This window comes from Platichthys flesus, chromosome 15, assembly GCF_949316205.1.
Source record: "Platichthys flesus chromosome 15, fPlaFle2.1, whole genome shotgun sequence".
Lineage (NCBI taxonomy): Eukaryota > Metazoa > Chordata > Actinopteri > Pleuronectiformes > Pleuronectidae > Platichthys > Platichthys flesus.
The window spans coordinates 6,104,286-6,123,447 of record NC_084959.1 but is presented as its reverse complement, the minus strand read 5'-3'; the positions used below and the strand labels follow the sequence as shown (position 1 = coordinate 6,123,447).

The window sequence follows — 19,162 nt, the reverse complement described above, 5'->3', positions numbered from 1 at the left end:
TTCACTCTTTTTCAAGGGAATAATTTATGGATCTTCACAAAAGAAATATGGCATATTGTGGAAAGAGATAATTATGAGTGTGTGTATTTTGGTGAGGATGGATTGGATTTAAGACGAGTGTTTCGGCTTCAGAGGAGGAACGTGCACTTGATAGAATGTCATTCTATTTTTTCAGTGTGAAACCAGGTGAATCAGGACTGATTGAACCAAATTAAATGAAATATTGGTTCCGTCTTATTAAATCTGAGCAGATTCATAGAGGAGCCGTAAAATTACACTTTAATATGACACTCACTAAAAAAAGAAAATATAATCCATGTAGGTTTCATTCGTTTTAAAAAAGAAAAAAGAAAACATGGAAGACCCATGATTATGTGAGTCTTGCGCCATCTAGTGTTCTAACTGTGTTTTACTGAAGAAGGTCAACTTGACATTTCTGTTTCTTCATCTCTTTTATTAAACATCCACAGGAAAAAAAAATGTAATCTTAAAGACTTTCTGTTTTTAAAGTTAGTTTATTCAAAATCTTCATCACCAATTACTTAATATTATTCGTAAAGTTTTTGTCTTAATTTACTTTACAACACTTTGATTGTTTTAAATAAATGAACTTGACTTTGTGCTCTATTTGTTATATTGTGATTTCGTCCTGTTTCTACACCGTGACTTTGTTAACTCAACGAACCCGTTGGTGAAAAGTGAACTAAGTGGATTGCATCATCACACCAGAGGTAAACACACCAGAAACTTTGGTGTGTAGTTTGTGAGCACGTGACTCGGCCTCCTGCCTCCCCACAGTGATGGAGAGGAGGACATATAACTGTCCCTTCTCCCACACACCCCCCAGCCTGAGGTGAGCCCGGTCACAACACGTCCCTGTGTCTTCTTGTATTATGATGTTCTGATGTCTTCTCTCATGTTCTCCTCTCACCATCTGAACAGATTTCTCGTGATGGGCTCAGAGGAGACCACTGCTGCCTTGCTCAATGCCACGTTTGTTCGCCCTGCGAGCTTCTACCTCAGTGGCTTCTCTAACATGCCCCACGTGAAGTATTACTTCGTGTTCCTGTGCTTCGTGTACGTGTTCACAGTGCTGGGGAACGGCCTCCTGCTCTCCGTGATCTGCCTGGTGAAGAGCCTCCACACGCCCAGGTACATGATCGTGTTCAACCTGGCCGTGACGGACCTGTGCGGCAGCACCGCGCTCATCCCCAAGTTGCTGGCCACGTTCCTGTGGGACCGGAGGCTCGTCTCCTACGAGGCCTGTCTGAGCGACATGTTCTTTATCTTGCTCTTCCTGGGAGTGCAGTCGTGGACGCTGCTCGCGATGGCCTACGACAGGTTAGTGGCCATCTGCTTCCCCCTGAGGTACCACCGCGTGGTGACCCGGCCCTCCATCGGGGCCGTGCTGCTGTCGGTGTGGGCGTTTCTCCTGGGCATGGTGGCCTTCACCACGGGCTCCATCGATCGCCTCTCCTTCTGCGGGTCCGTGGTGGTGAAGAGCTTCTTCTGTGACCATGCTCCGGTGTACAAGCTGGCCTGCAACGACAAGTCTATAAACGCCGCCATGGCCTACGTGGGCTTCGCTCTGGTGCTCCTCATGCCTCCGATTCTGATCGTGATCACGTACGTGTGGATCTCCGTGGCCCTGAGCAGGATCGCGTCGGTGGAGGAGCGACTCAAAGCGCTTAAGACTTGCACCTCGCACCTCATCATCGTGGCAATTTTCTTTCTACCGATTCTGGGCACGAACATCGCGTCCGTGGCGACGTCCCTCCACCCGAACGCCCGGATCATGAACTCCTCCCTGACACACACCATACCCGCTTTACTCAATCCCATAGTTTACTCCCTGAAGACGGAGGAGGTGCTGGTCTCCATCAAGAAGCTTTACAGAAGACACAGAGTTAGCAACTTCACCTCGTCCAAAACCTGTCGACACTAGCTGGATGACGATGTGATGTGTTGTTTCTGCACATTGACAGTTATTCCGGAAAATAACTGATTTCACGAGCAACTGTTGCTTTACGAGATTCCAGTTTGAATACGTGTGTTTGAAATGTGATAAGAGCATTCATGCAAATATTATATAAGAAATTACAATTATTAAGAAAACTGGAAAAGCAGGACAAAAATCTGTACATCCCAATGGTTGGATCTTTTAGCGCAACAGATATCAGGGCTGCAGAAAAACAGTTTGAAGAGTTTAATCAAGTTTACTGAACAGTCCTCAAATCTATTCTGTTGCCGGTGAGTTGATGCCATGACGTATACGTGTAAAGTAAAGTAAAGTAAACAGAAAAAAGAACGGAAAGGAAATGTGGAAAAGTGGAAATGTGTTGAACTAAATAACAGCTGAACAGATTCCGTTTATTTTTACCACTTTGTTTGTTTGTCTTTATGTTATTTGTTTTGTTGAATGTTTAATTATTATCCTTATTTTTACTATCATAATTTATTTGTGGTGTTTGTATGTCTTTCTCCACACACTGTGTCCACTTCATGTCTGTATCCCTATCTATGTGTGTGTGTATATGCACTGATCGGTAAATAAAGTTTGATATTACATGTGTGTTTAAATTGAAACTTAAGTCATAACCTTAAGAAGACTCTGGAAACTGCAGATTGATGTGTTAATATGTCAGAGATCCCAGAGATATTCAACTTCATTGCAGACACAAAAGGTTTATGTCTAAATCTCTATGTATAAAAATGAAAATAAAGTACAAAACGCAACATATAAATATAATCACAGCAGGTCACAAGTGCAAAATGTTGTTATCATAAAACATAAAGTGTTTCCAAAAACAAGAGGATAAACGTATCACTCTGTCGAGGCTCAGCTAAGTAAATAAACATGATGATTTATTGACTAGTTCATTTTAAACAACATTTATTTGCTGTTTACTTTTCCTTTTACAGGGATCATCGTGAAAGTAACTCTGAAACCTGCAGCAGCAATAATGATAAAAATGTTTATTTACACAGCACCTTTAAAAACACAGTTACAAGGAACTTTACCAGGTGAAAATGAAGAGATTGAAGTCAACAGTAGGAAAACAATGAAAGATGGTTTGAAGAACAGTAACATTCGGGTGAAAGGGCAGAAATATAAGCTGAACAATGTTACTTATGAGAAATGAATAAAATAAAACAAAATGAAAGTATAATTGAGCCTCAACAACACCGGAAGAGCTTGTGACTCTTCGCAGAGACATTAAACTTTTCTTTTGTGAAGTTACAGATTCATAAAATTAAGTCCGCGTCTAAACAGGAACTTTACTTTCAAAATAAAATGTAAAAAAACTTTGTTTTTCTGAGATGATAATCTCAGAAAAACAGAACTTTTTTTTTTAATCAGGTAAATGCAATAGGCTTCCGTATCATATCACCGTGGAACACGTCAGAAACACGGCATTTTCTATTGTTTTGCTGACCGGAAAGAAAAGGAAGAAGGAAACAACTTTAACAACACAGTTGACCTTACTGTACACACATTATCTCACAATGACACACGACAGAAACACAACAATTTTCTGTCGTTTTAGATCCAAATCCTAGCCCTGACCCCAACCTCTTCCCCAGTGCTGCTGCTTCTAACTAGAAACACACAAGGATGACACGCAAATCCGTGAAGCGTTCTTTGTTTTTTCCTCCGTTTGTCCTCTTTGTTCTAATTTTGCTCAGAATTTCATTGAAACAAGAAGAAGGGAACTGCAGGTGTCGGGCTCCCTCTTGTGGTGGACCTACAGCATTACAGCCACCGAACTGGCCCGAAGCAGACGCTAGATGGCGCCATAACTCAAGAGAAAACCCTGGTGCAAGCTCCGTTTCTAGGATAAATAACTAAAAGAGGAACATGTAAGAAGCTGTTTATCAGGATTACGAACATTGAAGAATAGAATTATGATTCAAACAATATGAAGATTAATAAAAAAATCATGAAGCTGAGTAAAGGCACACAAATAAAGGACAACACATTTAAAATGATATTCAATCATATATCATTCACACACACACACACACACACACACACCCACACACACACACACACACACACACACACACACACACACACACACACACGGTCATTTGTTTCAATCGATCCGTCAGAATTTCCTGATTTCTGAAAGTCTTCATGGACACAGGTCTGAGTTTTAATATTTTAGCGAGAGACCTCACACACTAATCAAAGTTCCGTTTTTTATGCTGCCTTCAGTTGCTGTCGAAAAAAAACGAGACACTACTAAGAGGACGACAGAGTTTTTTTTACCCTTATTTTAATCTTTTTGAATTCTAATTCAAATGTCAGACTGTATATTCTTGAGAATGAATAGTTAATTGCTCTTTGTTAGTGTTATTGTTATCAATATATTGATAATGTTATTGTTATCAATAACACTAACATTATCGTTATACTAGTGGTATTAAATGGTTTCAAAATGATAACAATACAATAATTTATCACAATCATTTCCAAGAGAAATACATCATCACAGGCCTATCTTAATATTTTTAATAATGCACCAAGTTAGAGGTTTCTTTGCACAGTTCACAGCTTCAGTTCTCTGAGAATGTATTTCATATCAAAGCTAAGTTGGTTTTGTAGACTGACATATAAACCCACTTTTGACATAGGGTCAAGCAGTCGCCCTCTCCATTATCACATTTATCTCACTTCAGGTGAGGAATGACAGATAAAATACACTATTGTCACCTAGAATGATATTAACCACATTTGTTTTCAGACAGATATTCTTTGTGCCTCTCACCTGCACATCCTTCGAGGTCCAGGATCTGGCTGTTCGTGCTGGTCGGCTTTGCAGTTCAGGCTGCTCTCTGTGGCTGGCTTGTTCAGGGGTGGCCCTGGTTATTTGACCATGTGGCAAACAAAGAAAATACACTTTGTAAGAGCCTTCCTGTCATGCAATGTGTCACCTTTGACTGGATTTGCCTTAAGATCAGAGCCAGGATAAAGACTTTGTCCGATAAAATATCAGATGTTCTAAAAAAGTGACACACCCGAAGTCCAGAGAAATCACTCCTAGGATTTAAAAGAGGATAAGTACTAAAGATACACAAACAACTTGTCGTGCTAAATTTTGTGCGTTGAACCAGAAAATGAGAGACATTTAATATAAACCACAATATCTATTATAGCTATTGTGATTTTTCTTTATTCATTATTTTAATATCAATTTAACTCTCTTGGTTGCGCTTAATGAATGTTGTCTCTCTATTTTTTTATTTTAAAACTTGAATTGTATTGTCTGTCACTTTAAGTTTCTTTTTATTTTCCTGTTCCTGATATTTTCCTTGTGCGGCCTGTGTTTTGGATTTCCTCACTGTTGTTCCCTGTGTGCCTGGATATTCAAATGATTCCACTCGTCAGCCTGTAAGATGAGTTCTAGTTAAATAAAGACAAACATCTCCAGCTGCTCTGCTGCATCTGACTCTAGCTGGTCTGTGTAACTACAACCTGCCTCCCTGCTTGTCAACCTGTCGGCCTGTTTCTTACCATTAAACCTTCTTCACTCCAGCAGCCTGTCTGTTGAGTCTGTATTTATTCCTCTGCGTCTGTGCTGCGATCAGCAACATGACATATTCTCCTGTTTCTATCTGGGCACAAACATCCTGATGCCTGGCATCATAAACTCAATAGAAAGACTTTTTCTTCCTGATATTCACATCGATACCTAAACTCAAAATATTGACCAGTTTGCATCACTTGTGGGTAAAAACATATTCATATACCAATAATTATATCGTTACAGCTTTGTGTTTTTAGTCTCATATGTTTGTATTTTATGATGATTTAGATTAGACAAGCTTTCATTTCATCCGGCTTTATGCTCAAATTATTTTATCCCTGATAACATTAATTTTATTCTATATCTTTAGGTACTACCGATCAAAATAATCATCCATACCTCGTTCTAAGCAGCAACATGTAAGTTTGAGAGTGAAGAGGGAACATTCATTATTCAGGGCCCGAGCACTGACAGGCACTGACAGACAGTGGAAATGTAAGGATTATTATTATGAGGCTTTATGAGGGCTTTAACATGCTCAAATTCTTACCAAAATTTTCAGAAAATTAGAAAGTGGTCAAAATGTACGTATTCTGGAGTTTTCAATGGGCGTGGCAAAATGGCTCAACAGTGCTTCCTGCACAGAAGTGGAATGGACCATCTAGACTCGATTAAACCATTTAACAATAACTGTCAAAGTAAAAGTACTTTAAAACCTGCTTGTATTAAACAAGTACTTATACAGACAAGATAAATATGCTTATACATATACTTTAGAGTCCATTAATTAATTGAAAATTTTATATAATTATTATATTGACATATAATTCTATTTATATATAATTATATAGAATTTCCAATTAATGAATGGGCTCTAAAGTTTATACAATTATTCATCAAATACATTTAACGTTTTAGTGGGAATTTCTGTTCATCAAGTGACCGAAAGTTTACATGAGGCTTTCTTTTAAACACTTTATTTATCACAATGCTTATTAAAATACATACATTCTATATCCCCCTTAAAAACATGTTAATAAAACAAATTAATCTCATTTCCCAGTGGCCATTGCAATCTGTAATATTAAAAAAATGTAGAATTAAAGAATGACCTCGACTGCCCCTCACTCATACAGCACTATGCACATATACCCACTAGAGGGCAGCCCCTCATCATAATATCATTCTCCATACGCTGAGAAAGAATGATAAGATGAGAACATGTACAGGGATGAAAAGCAACAAAGCACACAGATGTTAAAAGTACATTAACAGCATTAAATCTTCAAGAGACAACAAACTGTAAAGAACCTTTTTTAACTATTATTATATTTGGTCTCCTCTGAAAGCCATTCAGCGCATTTTATCCAAATACTGTTAATGACGTAAACCATAGAAAGGCAGAGTGTAAATAATGAATTAATTCAAATCTAAATTCAACCATTTTTCTGTTCATCCGATTTCACTCACTTTCTTTTCACTGGAAGAACCCTCCTCTTAAAACGGTCTGCCCCAAACTTATATTTTCTCACCAGCGCCAGGGCTCTGGTTTTGATCTCTTTGGTTTTCAGGGAATACACAATGGGATTCACGCAGGGTGGAAGACAAGAGGCCAGTGACAGGCTCAGCACTCGCTGGTCAGCGTCGATGATTCGCAGGTAAAACCCTGCGGTGAAAATGGTGATGAGAGGAATATAAAACACAGCAACGAGGATCAGGTGCTCGACACACGTGGCCAAAGCTTTGACCCGACTGTCCAGTGATTTCATCCTCAAAACTGTCACCAGGATGCTGAGATAAGACAGAAGGATAAAAGTGAAGGGTCCAACGAGGAGCAGGGACGTGAACAGAGAGGCCACGGACCAGTGCAAGGTGTAGTCATTACAGGCGAGTCGGAACACAGGTGCATAGTCACAGAAGTAGCTGAGAACCCTGACAGAGTTGCAGAAAGACAGTCGATTCATTATAGCCACGGAAAACGCAGAGATTCCCAAAGCAAAGCACCACACCAGTCCCACAATACAAGACATGCTCTGCAGGGTGTTGATGGAATTGTGACGCAGGGGGAAACATATCGCGATCAACCGGTCATAGGCAAGTATAGCAAGAGCACACGACTCTAGAGTCCCAAAAGCATAGTAGAAAAACATTTGAACCAAGCACGAGTTGAAGGGAATGAAATTGTCCTTCACCAGAAATATCTTTAGCATGCTGGGAATCGTGCACGTGTTCAGGATCACGTCGATCACTGCCAGGTTGACCACGGCCAGAAACTTTGGCGTGTGCAAACAGTGGTTAAAGACAATGACGTAGATCACCAGACTGTTGAATACAACCGTGACCACGTAGACAAACGCCAGGAAGATGAAGTAGACGCTGATAGAGGGATACAACTGAAAGCCAATGATGTAGAAGCCCGGAGGGTGAACAATGACAGAGTCGTTTAAAACAGTCCTGGGAAAATACATAGTTGAGCTCACACAGCCTCTTCAGCCTGAGAAAGAGAAACAATCACAACATGGTACGAACATGGATCACTGAAGGTTTTACATCATATTTAGTCCAGTTCAAAAAACTCAGTCACAGAATCTAACCTGATTTCCAGGTTGACTTCAACCCTGCCTGAATCCAACTCCTGCAGCAGAAGTGTCTTCAGCAGCTGTTGGACTCTTTGACGGCAGAAAATATACTTCCCTCATCAACCCCCAGAGATTTCTAGGTCCGACTAGTGCAGAGGAAGTCAAAGCCGTTTAATTGAATCCATAGAGAGCAGCACCAGAGGTCAGATTTGGATTTAACTGGATACACACTCATAACAAACTCCTACATGTTCTAATCTAAATGATTTGATGAGTTCGATCATCTCACTGTTCTTTGATAGAAATGTTTAACTGAGTGTTTTATAAAGTGCTATACAACATGATAGTTGTTAGTGTTGATTGAGTTGATTGGTTCCTTTTCCCTTCACCACCACCTTACAACCTCAGGTCATTTAATATCCCTGAACTGCATAATTGACAAAAACTACAAATGTGCAGGTTTGATTCACTTGTTTTTGATTCATGTGATAAACCCATAATCAAGTCTGAATCCTTCCTGATCAAGCAGATGAGATTCAGCCCACTTTGACCATAAGCAACGAAAACTGGCCGACCTGCTGAGGACGACCTCTGACCTTCTGTGAAGAGGTGAAGAAGTCAGGACTGTCCACAGTTTCTCTCTTGTGCTTGGTCACATTGAACTCAGAGGAGAAATGATGTCGCTTATTTAGATACAAATAGATTTACTCTTCCAACACGTTCATGAGAACCTTTGAGAACTTTTTGAGAACTTGGTTTTCACAGTGCAACAGACTCGTCTATTGCATCAAGTTCCCTGAGGATGAATTTCTCATTGAACAGACGATTGTGAGCAAACAAAACGACTCTAATGAGAGAAACGTCACCAGAGAGTCATAGTTAACGACCTTGTCTGAAACAACTGAAGCTTTTTGTGTTTAAACTTTACGCTAATTAATCTCAGTTGCACCTATTAAGAATAAAAACAATTAAAAACTTCAGTGGAACAAGTTGATGTGCACAATAAAGTTTTTATGGAGCTTTCATTATATGCCAAGTACATTTGTTGTTCACCACTGACTTTTGCATTCATCATGACAACTAGTAAAGAAGATTTAAATTTAAGATTCCTATTTACTTTTATAATTACTCACCAACTTGTTTGTGTTTCATGTTCACGGGGAAGCACTGATCTGTAGATGGCATCGTGACTAATAGATTCTTTAAAGTCATTCAATAAATAACATAGATAATAGTAATAATAATAATAATAATAACATCAATAATAATAATAAGATCACCCTTTACAAACTTTTCAGTGTGTAAAGGGTGATTCTTATGATTCTTTAAACCTGCTTTTTGTTGAGGTTTCATGTTCTCCCCCTGCCTGTGGGGGTTTTCCTCAGTTACTCTGAACTCTGTCCTCAGCTTAAACAGGTTGAGTGGAGACCCTTAAAGTGTCTGTAGGTGTGAATGTGTGGTTGTTTGTCTCTGTATGTCGGCCCTGAGATGAACAGATGAGCTGTCCAGGATGTGTCCTGCCTCTAATGCCCCGACCTCCTGCGCTCACATGCCCCTTCATCAGTGTTGCCATAGTTACTTTGAAAAAGTAACTTAGTTACTTTACAAGTTACTTGCTTTTAAAAGTAACTTAGTTAGATTAAAAGTTACTTAATTTTAAAAGTAACTAAGTTAGATAACAAGTTACTTTATTAGTTACATTCAGCAGCTGCCGACAACACCCCCGCCGCCTAAACATAAAAATGACAACCGGTTTAGCCAACACTCACTTAATTAGAGGATACTGAAATTAAGTTTGTGAATCATAAACGGTCACATTTCTTTAATTACAGGAAATACATTGGAGAGCATTTACTGATTTTACTTGAGTCTTGACTCTCTTGTATTTAATTTTTTTCATCATTGTTTTACAGCACTGGTATTAATACACTAACTTATTTGACCCGTTTCTTCTTAACCTGATGTTTTATGAACAGTCTGTTTCTAACTTGCTGAATATTGGAACATTTGCATTGAAAAGTGCTCTATTAATAAAGATTATTATTATTGTTATTATTATTATTATTATTATTATTATTATCTAACCCCCAATGTCTGACCTAATGAAACTCTCCCCTGTTCAGTTTTATCAGTAAAATGTTTCATCAGTTAAACTCTGCAGTGGTTTGAAATGTGACAAACCTGCAAAATGAATGAAAGATTTTATAATGACATGAGGGGGGTTTCCCTGCAGGGTGAGTCTGCCACAAACCATCTTCAGAGTGTGTGTGTGTGTGTGTGTGTGTATGTGTGTGTGTGTGTGTGTGCGTGTGTGTGTGTGTGTGTGTGTGTGTGTGTTCGGTGAAGTACAGATCCTGAGCCAGACACTTTGGCAGGCAGAGGGGTATCTGGAATCAAACCGCTGACCGCTTTACCCCTTCAGCCACAGAGTATATGCGGTGCAATCAGAGTGTGAAAATTACTGATGAACACAATAATTATTTTTGATAAAATTATGTTTTATCAACAGTTACATCACATCTAGACAGTAATATGTCAGATATGTGGGGAAACAAAAGACAGATTAAATTGAATTCAGCCTGATGTTACATGACAGGGTTCAAATTAAACAATTAAACAACTGAAGTGATTAAGCACTTAATCCTGATTATTGATGTGTTTTGTTGACCCTCCAAGATTAGTTTTTTGTAGTGTGCTGATTTGATGTTTTCTGATCAGTGCCAGGGCTCTGACTTTTATCTCTTTAGTTTTCAATGAATATACAATAGGATTCACACAGGGGGGGATGCAGGAGGCCAGGGACAGACTGAGCACACGCTGGTCCGGCTCAACGACTTTCAGAAAAAACCCAATCAGGAAAATGACCAGTAGAGGAATGTAAAATATAGTAACAAGGATTAAATGTTCAACACATGTGGCCAAAGCTTTGAATCGACTTCCTAAAGATTTCATCCTGAACACTGTCACCAGGATGCTGAGGTAAGACAGAAAAATAAAGATCAATGGAAGTCCGAGGCTCATAAAAGTCATGCCAGAAGCTGCAGACCAGTGCATGGTGTAGTCATTACAGGCAAGTCTGAACACAGGTGCATAGTCACAGAAGTAGCTGAACACACGGACAGATCTGCAGAAAGACAGTCGGGTCATTATAATGGTTATGAATGCTGTCGCGGCCAGACAAACACACCACTTCAGGCCGACAATACAAGTCATGCTTCGTAGTGTGTTGATCGAGTTCTGACGCAGAGGGAAACATATTGCAATCAACCGGTCATAAGCAAGTATAGCAAGAGCGTACGACTCCAATGAGACACAGCTGTAATACACAAACATTTGTACAAAACATAGGTTGAATGGAATGAAGTTATCCTTCATGAGAAATATCTTTATCATGCTGGGAATCGTGCACGTGTTCAGGACCAAATCGATCACTGCCAGGTTGACCACAGCCAGAAACTTTGGAGTGTGTAAGCAACGATTAGAGACAACTACATAGATCAACAAACTGTTGAAGAGAACCGTGACCACGTAGACAAAACCCAGAAAGATAAAGTAGACGCTGACGGAGGGAATATTCAAAAATCCAATGATGTAGAAGCCTGGAGGATGAACGATGACAGAGTCGTTTAAAACAGTCCTGGGAAAAGACATATTTGAGCTCCGGAGGCTGAGTGTTGGAGGTCGGCCTCTGTGTGAAGCCTCTTCAGTCTAAAGAACAAGGACATTAACATCTTATTCTACATTAGACATCAATACACCCATGGACAGATTTGAATATAATCAAAAAATACATGCAAAAGCAGAAAAATAGAACTCTGACTACTCCATACCTGCTGCTGTAAATTAAAGGATTGTGCAGCAGCAGCTCTGTCTGATGCTTCATCCACACACGAATACGTCTGACCAGGGAACAGTGGAAGATATATTATGTCCTCATTGATCTCCTGAGATAAAACTCTTATTATTGAGGTTACTTTGATCCATGGAGAGCAGGTTGTTGTTTGCTCCTGAACTTCTCTGGTGCTCAAAATAAACATCCAATTATTGCTCTGAATGATAAAAAGTGAGTTTGAGCATCTCATGACGCCACTTTCAAAAACATGCAAACTTATCGAAGCCTATGCTGAAGTGCAAATCACAACATGGTATAAACATGGATCACTGAAGGTTTTACATCATATTTAGTCCAGTTCAAAAAACTCAGTCACAGAATCTTACCTGATTTCCAGGTTGACTTCAACCCTGCCTGAATTTCCAAGTCCGACTGATGCAAAGGAAGTCAAAGCCGTTTAATTGAATCCATAAAGAGCAACGCCAGAGGTCAGATCTGAGTTTAACTGGATACACACTCATAACAAACTCCTACATGTGCTAATCTAAATGATTTGATGAGTTCGATCATCTCACTGTTCTTTGATAGAAACGTTTAACTGAGTGTTTTATAAAGTGCTATACAACATGATAGTTGTTAGTGTTGATTGAGTTGATTGGTTCATTTTCTCTTCCCCACACCTTATAACCTCAAGTCATTTAATTTCCCCGAACTGAATAATTGGCAAAAACTACAAATGTGCAGGTTTGATTCACTTGTTTTTGATTCATGTGATGAATTCAGTATTAACTCTGAGTCCTTCCTGAGCAAGCAGATGAGATTCAGCCCACTTTGACCATAAGCAACGAAAACTGGCCGACCTGCTGAGGACGACCTCTGACCTTCTGTGAAGAGGTGAAGAAGTCAGGACTGTCCACAGTTTCTCTCTTGTGCTTGGTCACATTGAACTCAGAGGAGAAATAATGTCGCTTATTTAGATACAAATAGATTTACTCTTCCAACACGTTCATGAGACATTTTATAAAACTTTGAGAACTTTTTGAGAACTTGGTTTTCACAATGCAACAGACTCGTCTATTGCGTCAAGTGTCCTGAGGATGAATTTCTCATTGAACAGATGATTGTGAGCAAACAAAACGACTCTAATGAGAGAAACGTCACCAGAGAGTCATAGTTAACGACCTTGTCTGAAACAACTGAAGCTTTTTGTGTTTAAACTTTATGCTAATTAATCTCAGTTGCATATATAAAGAATAAAAACAATTAAAAACTTGAGTGGAACAAGTTATTGCACAATAATGTTTTGATGGAGCTTTCATTATATGCCAAGTACATTTGTTGTTCACCACTGACTTTTTCATTCATCACAACAAGTAGAAAAGATTTTAGATTAAAGGGGACATATTATGAAAAATTCACATTTGTAGTGCTTCTACGCGTTAATGTGGGTACCTGGCATGTCAACCGTCCCCAAAACTCTGGAAAAAAACAACTCCCGCGATTTGTTGTGGTTCCTCTATGTAAGAAACTAGAAGATAGAGTGCGTCGAATGGGAATACGACCAGAATTGACTTCATAGTCGGTCTACATGGCATAGCCCCCCCCCCCCCTCTGGAGGCGGAAATCTGGTGGAGGAGGAAACAGCGCGGGTGTTACTTGGGAAGCTAGCCGAGGGGGGACGCTAACCAGCCGGTGAGCGGGGTGAGAGACGGAGATCTGGCTGAGAAGCAGAGCCTGCGGTCAGGGTAAGTCACAAGCCCAAGCTCCCTCCTCAGCTCGGGCTCCCTATGTGATGTCGTCAGGATACTGGCTCCATGTCAGCAACTCGCTTCCGGGGGACCTGTCGGTGTTTGTTTACGGTTAGCAGGAGGGAGCTAACACAAGCTTGCTATTAGTTTGTGTTTAAAGTTGCAGCACTTTCTGGAATGGCTGCTTGTGCACGTTTTTACAGCAGTATTGCATGTGGCAGCCCACCCGGGAAGCAGCGGAGATCTGGACGAGAAGCAGAGCCTGCGGTCGGGGTAAGTCACATGCCCAAGCCCCCTCCTCAGCTCGGGCTCGCTATGTGATGTCGGGGGTTGCTGGCTCCATGTCAGCAGCTCACTTCTGGTGGATCTGTCGATGTTTGTTTACGGTTAGCAGCAACCGCCTGACTGATCTCCCCACGGACAGGGGAGCGTTGTCAGTGCGTGTCTCGTGCTGCATTGAGTGTCTTCAACTAGAAAAGCTGTTGTTTTGTTTCGATAATTGACGGTGACATGTAAGCTAGCTGGCGTTAGCCTCATAGCAATCAGTGCCCGGCTTGCCGGCTGGCGTCGTCGGCTGCCGGCTGCTCGGTGACGGGTTGGTCCCTGGGCGGCTCACTGGGAGGCTGGCGATGCTACAGCTGACTTCACACACCTAAGAGCCGGACACGTCTCACCGGCTCAGGGTTCCCCATGTCTGCAGGGTATGTCTTATTTTCATCTTTGATCATTATCGATCTGTGACAAATCTCCAGCCTGTGTGTCCCCTGTGTGTGTCCCGCTACGGTTAGCAGCAGCGGGCTAACGCTAGTTTGCTGTTAGTTTGTGATTAAAGTTGTAGCACTTTCTGGAATGGCTGCTTGTGAACGTTTTTACAGCAGTATTGCATGTGGAACCCCGGCCGGGAAGCATCGGACTGGGAGGTGGGGGGAGAGATCCTATTTCGGGTCTGGAGTGGAGGAACAATGCTCTCGGAGTCGTTACTTCTGTGTGTGTCGCCCGGTCGAAACAGCAGGTATAACTTAAAACAGCTGTTTGTGGAGCTTTGTTAGAAAATAGCACCGGAACGTGTACCAGGACCCCCCAAGCTGTAGCCTCTCCACGATCCCTTTGTGTGTGTGTGTGTGTGTGTGTGTGTGTGTGTGTGTGTGTCTGTTTGTCTGTCTGTATGTTCATCGATGAAGACTATTGCATGTTCGCTATGTGGCAGGAGGTCGGGATATCCGAGTTACCCTGAACGCAGCACAGCGATGTTGTTAGCAGCTGAACGAAGCAGCCCGCAGCTAAGCCTCCACTGCTCGGGCTTCATGTCTGCACATAGACAATCAGTCCCCGCTGAGGGGAACCTGGACAGACCCGGGTCTGGGTGAGGGGTTCCGGGAGTGAGGGCGTGACAACAACCGGACTGAGACGTCGAGAACCGTCAAATCGAACTAGCTCTCAGCGGCTAACTGGTCTCTCATTGGGGCTTGAGAGTACAGCAGCGCACATTCTAATGCATGTATTTAAATAATGTGTATCTTTATCCGAAGATGTAGTAGTTTGAAAATTGTAGCTTCAATGAAGAAACACAACAAACAGATACAGAAATATATGTGTAGGACAGTGACTTAAAATTATTTTAACAAACTTAAATATGCTAAGGGGAGATTTAACATGTTTGTGCGTGTCTGTGTGTCTGTGTCTGTGTGTTTGTGAGTATGTGTGTGTGTGGGGTAGGCGGGCGGTGAGAGGGGGGTGGGTTGTTGGTGAGAGGGGGGGCGGGGCGGTGAGGGGGGGGGGGGGGGTCGTTCAAAACAGGTAAATCAGAGGAGGGCTGTTTTTGACAGGGTAAAAAGGTCTTGTTTTAAATGATCCTTGTGGTATTTTGACTGAAAAATGTTACAGACATTTCATTAAGACCCCAAGGAGCCATATCAACTGTGGTGAAATGGGCATAATATGTCCCCTTTAAGATTCCTATTTTCTTTTATAATTACTCGTCCACTTGTTTGTGTTTCATGTTCACGGGGAAGCATTGATCTGTAGTTGGCATCGTGACTTACAGACTCTTTAAAGTCATTCAATAAATAACACAGATAATAATAATAATAATAATAATAATAATAATAATAATAACAATAATAATAATAACTTAAATGATAAGAATAAGAATACGATTAAACTTTACACACTTTTCAGTGTTATGATTCTCTAAACCTGTATTTTGTTGAGGTTTCATGTTCTCCCTGTGCCTGTGGGGGTTTTCCTCAGTTACTCTGAACTCTGCCCTCAGCTTAAACACAGTAGCAGGTTGAGTGGAGACCCTTAAAGTGTCTGTAGGTGTGAATGTGTGGTTGATTGTCCGTGTATGTAGGCCCCGAGATGAACAGATGAGCTGTCCAGGATGTGTCCTGCCTCTAATGCCCGACCTCCTGCTCTCACATGACCCTCAATGGATAATGATGAGGAATGAATCAGTTATACACTAGGTTACCTTCACCAGAAAATGATACTGAAATTAAGTTTTTGAATCATAAACGGTCACATGTGTCTTTTCTTGAATTACAGGAAAAAACTTTCCTTATGTCTCTCTTTTCATTCTTTTTATTTTACATTTTTACACCACACTTGTATTCATAAACTAATTTATTAGACCTGTTTCTTCTGAATCTGATGTTCTATGACCAGTCTGTATTTAACTTGGTGACTTTGCATTGAAAACTGCTCTATAAATAAAGATGAATATTATTATTAATATTATTATTATTTTTATCTAACAACGAATGTCTGACCTAATGATACTTCAACCGTGTTCAGATTTATCAGTTAAACTCTGCAATGGTTTGAAATGTGACAAACCTGCAGATTTTATAATGACATGAGGGGGGGTTTCCCTGCAGGGGGAGTCTGCTCCAAACCATCCTCAATGTGTGTTTGTGTGTGTGTATGTATGTGTGTGTGTGTGTGTGTTCGGTGAAGTACAGATCCTGAGCCTGACACTTTGGCAGGTAGAGGGGAATCTGGAATCTTACCCCCTCAGCCACAGAGTATATGCGGTGCAATCAGAATGTGAAAAATAACTGATGAACACAATAATTATTTTGATAAAATGATGTTTTATCAACAGTTACATCACATCTTGGCACTAATACGTCAGATATGTGGGAGAAAATGGACAGCTTAAATATTATTCAGCCTGATGTTACACGACAGGGGTAAAATTAAACAATTAAACAGTGATTAAACACTTAATCCTGATTATTGATGTGTTTTGTTGACCCTCCAAGATTAGTTTTTTTGTAGTGTGCTGATTTGATGTTTTCTGATCAGTGCCAGGGCTCTGACTTTTATCTCTTTAGTTTTCAATGAATATACAATAGGATTCACGCAGGGGGGGATGCAGGAGGCCAGGGACAGACTGAGCACACGCTGGTCCGGCTCAATGACTCTCAAAAAAAACCCAATCAGGAAAATGACCAGTAGAGGAATGTAAAATATAGTAACAAGGATTAAATGTTCAACACACGTGGCCAAAGCTTTGAATCGACTTCCTAAAGATTTCATCCTGAACACTGTCACCAGGATGCTGACGTAAGACAGAAAAATAAAGATCAAGGGAAGTCCGAGGCTCATAAAAGTCATGCCAGAAGCTGCAGACCAGTGCATGGTGTAGTCATTACAGGCAAGTCTGAACACAGGTGCATAGTCACAGAAGTAACTGAACACACGGACAGATCTGCAGAAAGACAGTCGGGTCATTATAATGGTTGTAAATGCCGTCACTCCCAGAGCAACACACCACGTCAGGCTGACAATAAAAGTCATGCTTCGTAGTGTGTTGATCGAGTTCTGACGCAGAGGGAAACATATTGCAATCAACCGGTCATAAGCAAGTATAGCAAGAGCGTACGACTCCAATGAGACACAGCTGTAATACACAAACATTTGTACAAAACATAGGTTGAATGGAATGAAGTTATCCTTCATGAGAAATATCTTTATCATGCTGGGAATCGTGCAGGTGTTCAGAACCAAATCGATCACTGCCAGGTTGACCACAGCCAGAAACTTTGGAGTGTGTAAGCAACGATTAGAGACAACTACATAGATCAACAAACTGTTGAAGAGAACCGTGACCACGAAGACAAAAGTCAGAAAGATGAAGTAGACGTTGACGGAGGGAATCTCCAAAAATCCAATGATGTAGAAGCCTGGAGGATGAACGATGACAGAGTCGTTTAAAACAGTCCTGGGAAAAGACATATTTGAGCTCCAGAGGCTGAGTGCTGGAGGTCGGCCTCCGTGTGAAGCCTCTTCAGTCTAAAGAACAAGGACATTAACATCTTATTCTACATTAGACATCAATACACCCATGGATGCATGTATAATCTCATTATCACCACATTGAATATAATCAAAACATACATACAAATCAGAAAAATACAAATCTTACTACTCCGTACCTGATGCTGTAAATTAAAGGATTGTGCAGCAGCAGCTCTGTCTGATGCTTCATCCAAACACGAACACGTCTGATCAGGGAACAGTGGAAGATATATTATGTCCTCATTGATCTCCTGAGATAAAACTTTTATTATTGAGGTTACTTTGATCCATGGAGAGCAGGTTTTTGTTCGCTCCTGAACTTCTCTGGTGCTCAAAATAAACATCCAATTATTGCTCTGAATGATAAAAAGTGAGTTTGAGCATCTCATGACGCCACTTTCAAAAACGTTTAAACTTATCGAAGCCTATGCGGAGGTGCAAATCACAACATGGTATAAACATGGATCACTGAAGGTTTTACATCATATTTAGTCCAGTTCAAAAAACTCAGTCACAGAATCTCACCTGATTTCCACGTTGACTTCAACCCTGCATGAATCAAACTCCTGCAGCAGAAGTATCTTCAGCAGCTGTTGGACTCTTTGACGGCAGAAAATATACTTCCCTCATCAACCCCCAGAGATTTCTACGTCCGACTGATGCAGAGGAAGTCAAAGCCGTTTAATTGAAGCCATAGAGAGCAGCACCAGAGGTCAGATTTGGATTTAACTGGATACACACTCATAACAAACTCTTACATGTTTTAATCTAAATGATTTGATGAGTTCAATCATCTCACTGTTCTTTGATAGAAATGTTTAACTGAGTGTTTTATAAAGTGCTATACAACATGATAGTTGTTAGTATTGATTGAGTTGATTGGTTCCTTTTCCCTTCACCACCACCTTATAACCTCAAGTCATTTAATTTCCCCGAACTGAATAATTGACAAAATCTACAAATGTGCAGGTTTGATTCACTTGTTTTTGATTCATGTGATAAATTAGAGAGGCGGTGGTCTAGTGGCAGAAACTTGGACTATGGGCAGTAAAGGTCTCTGGTTCGTCTCTGGTTCGACTCCACGGAGAGACAACAAAAGATTAACCTGGATTGATCTACCCAAAAATCCAGGAGGATTCTCCCTACCCTGTCTAGTGCCCCTGAGCA

General features: G+C 40.7%; 4 protein-coding genes across 5 annotated transcripts; 1 reads left to right on the top strand and 3 right to left on the bottom strand.

The window, feature by feature from the left end:
* The first annotated feature begins 867 nt into the window (after positions 1-867).
* Positions 868-10,279, top strand: LOC133969634 (olfactory receptor 8G1-like). Of its 2 annotated transcripts, XM_062406240.1 has the most exons (2): positions 868-1,906; positions 10,259-10,279. In XM_062406240.1, the coding sequence occupies exons 1-2, from the start codon at positions 905-907 to the stop codon at positions 10,277-10,279; spliced, it is 1,023 nt and encodes a 340-aa protein (XP_062262224.1). In that variant the 5' UTR covers positions 868-904. The 2 variants fall into 2 exon arrangements, with proteins under 2 accessions (XP_062262224.1, XP_062262223.1); XM_062406239.1 differs by lacking the exon at positions 10,259-10,279 and having other exon boundaries at positions 868-2,066.
* LOC133969793 (olfactory receptor 1M1-like) lies at positions 6,998-7,999 on the bottom strand. The gene has a single exon (XM_062406492.1). The coding sequence runs from the start codon at positions 7,997-7,999 to the stop codon at positions 6,998-7,000; it is 1,002 nt and encodes a 333-aa protein (XP_062262476.1).
* Positions 10,280-10,747: 468 nt separating the features above from the next.
* On the bottom strand, positions 10,748-11,764 carry LOC133969832 (olfactory receptor 2AT4-like). Its single transcript, XM_062406536.1, has one exon. The coding sequence runs from the start codon at positions 11,759-11,761 to the stop codon at positions 10,748-10,750; it is 1,014 nt and encodes a 337-aa protein (XP_062262520.1). The 5' UTR covers positions 11,762-11,764.
* A 5,193-nt stretch (positions 11,765-16,957) lies between these two features.
* LOC133970042 (olfactory receptor 2AT4-like) lies at positions 16,958-17,935 on the bottom strand. The gene has a single exon (XM_062406839.1). It carries the CDS (start codon positions 17,930-17,932, stop codon positions 16,958-16,960), a length of 975 nt encoding a protein of 324 aa, XP_062262823.1. The 5' UTR covers positions 17,933-17,935.
* Between the last annotated feature and the right edge of the window lie 1,227 nt (positions 17,936-19,162).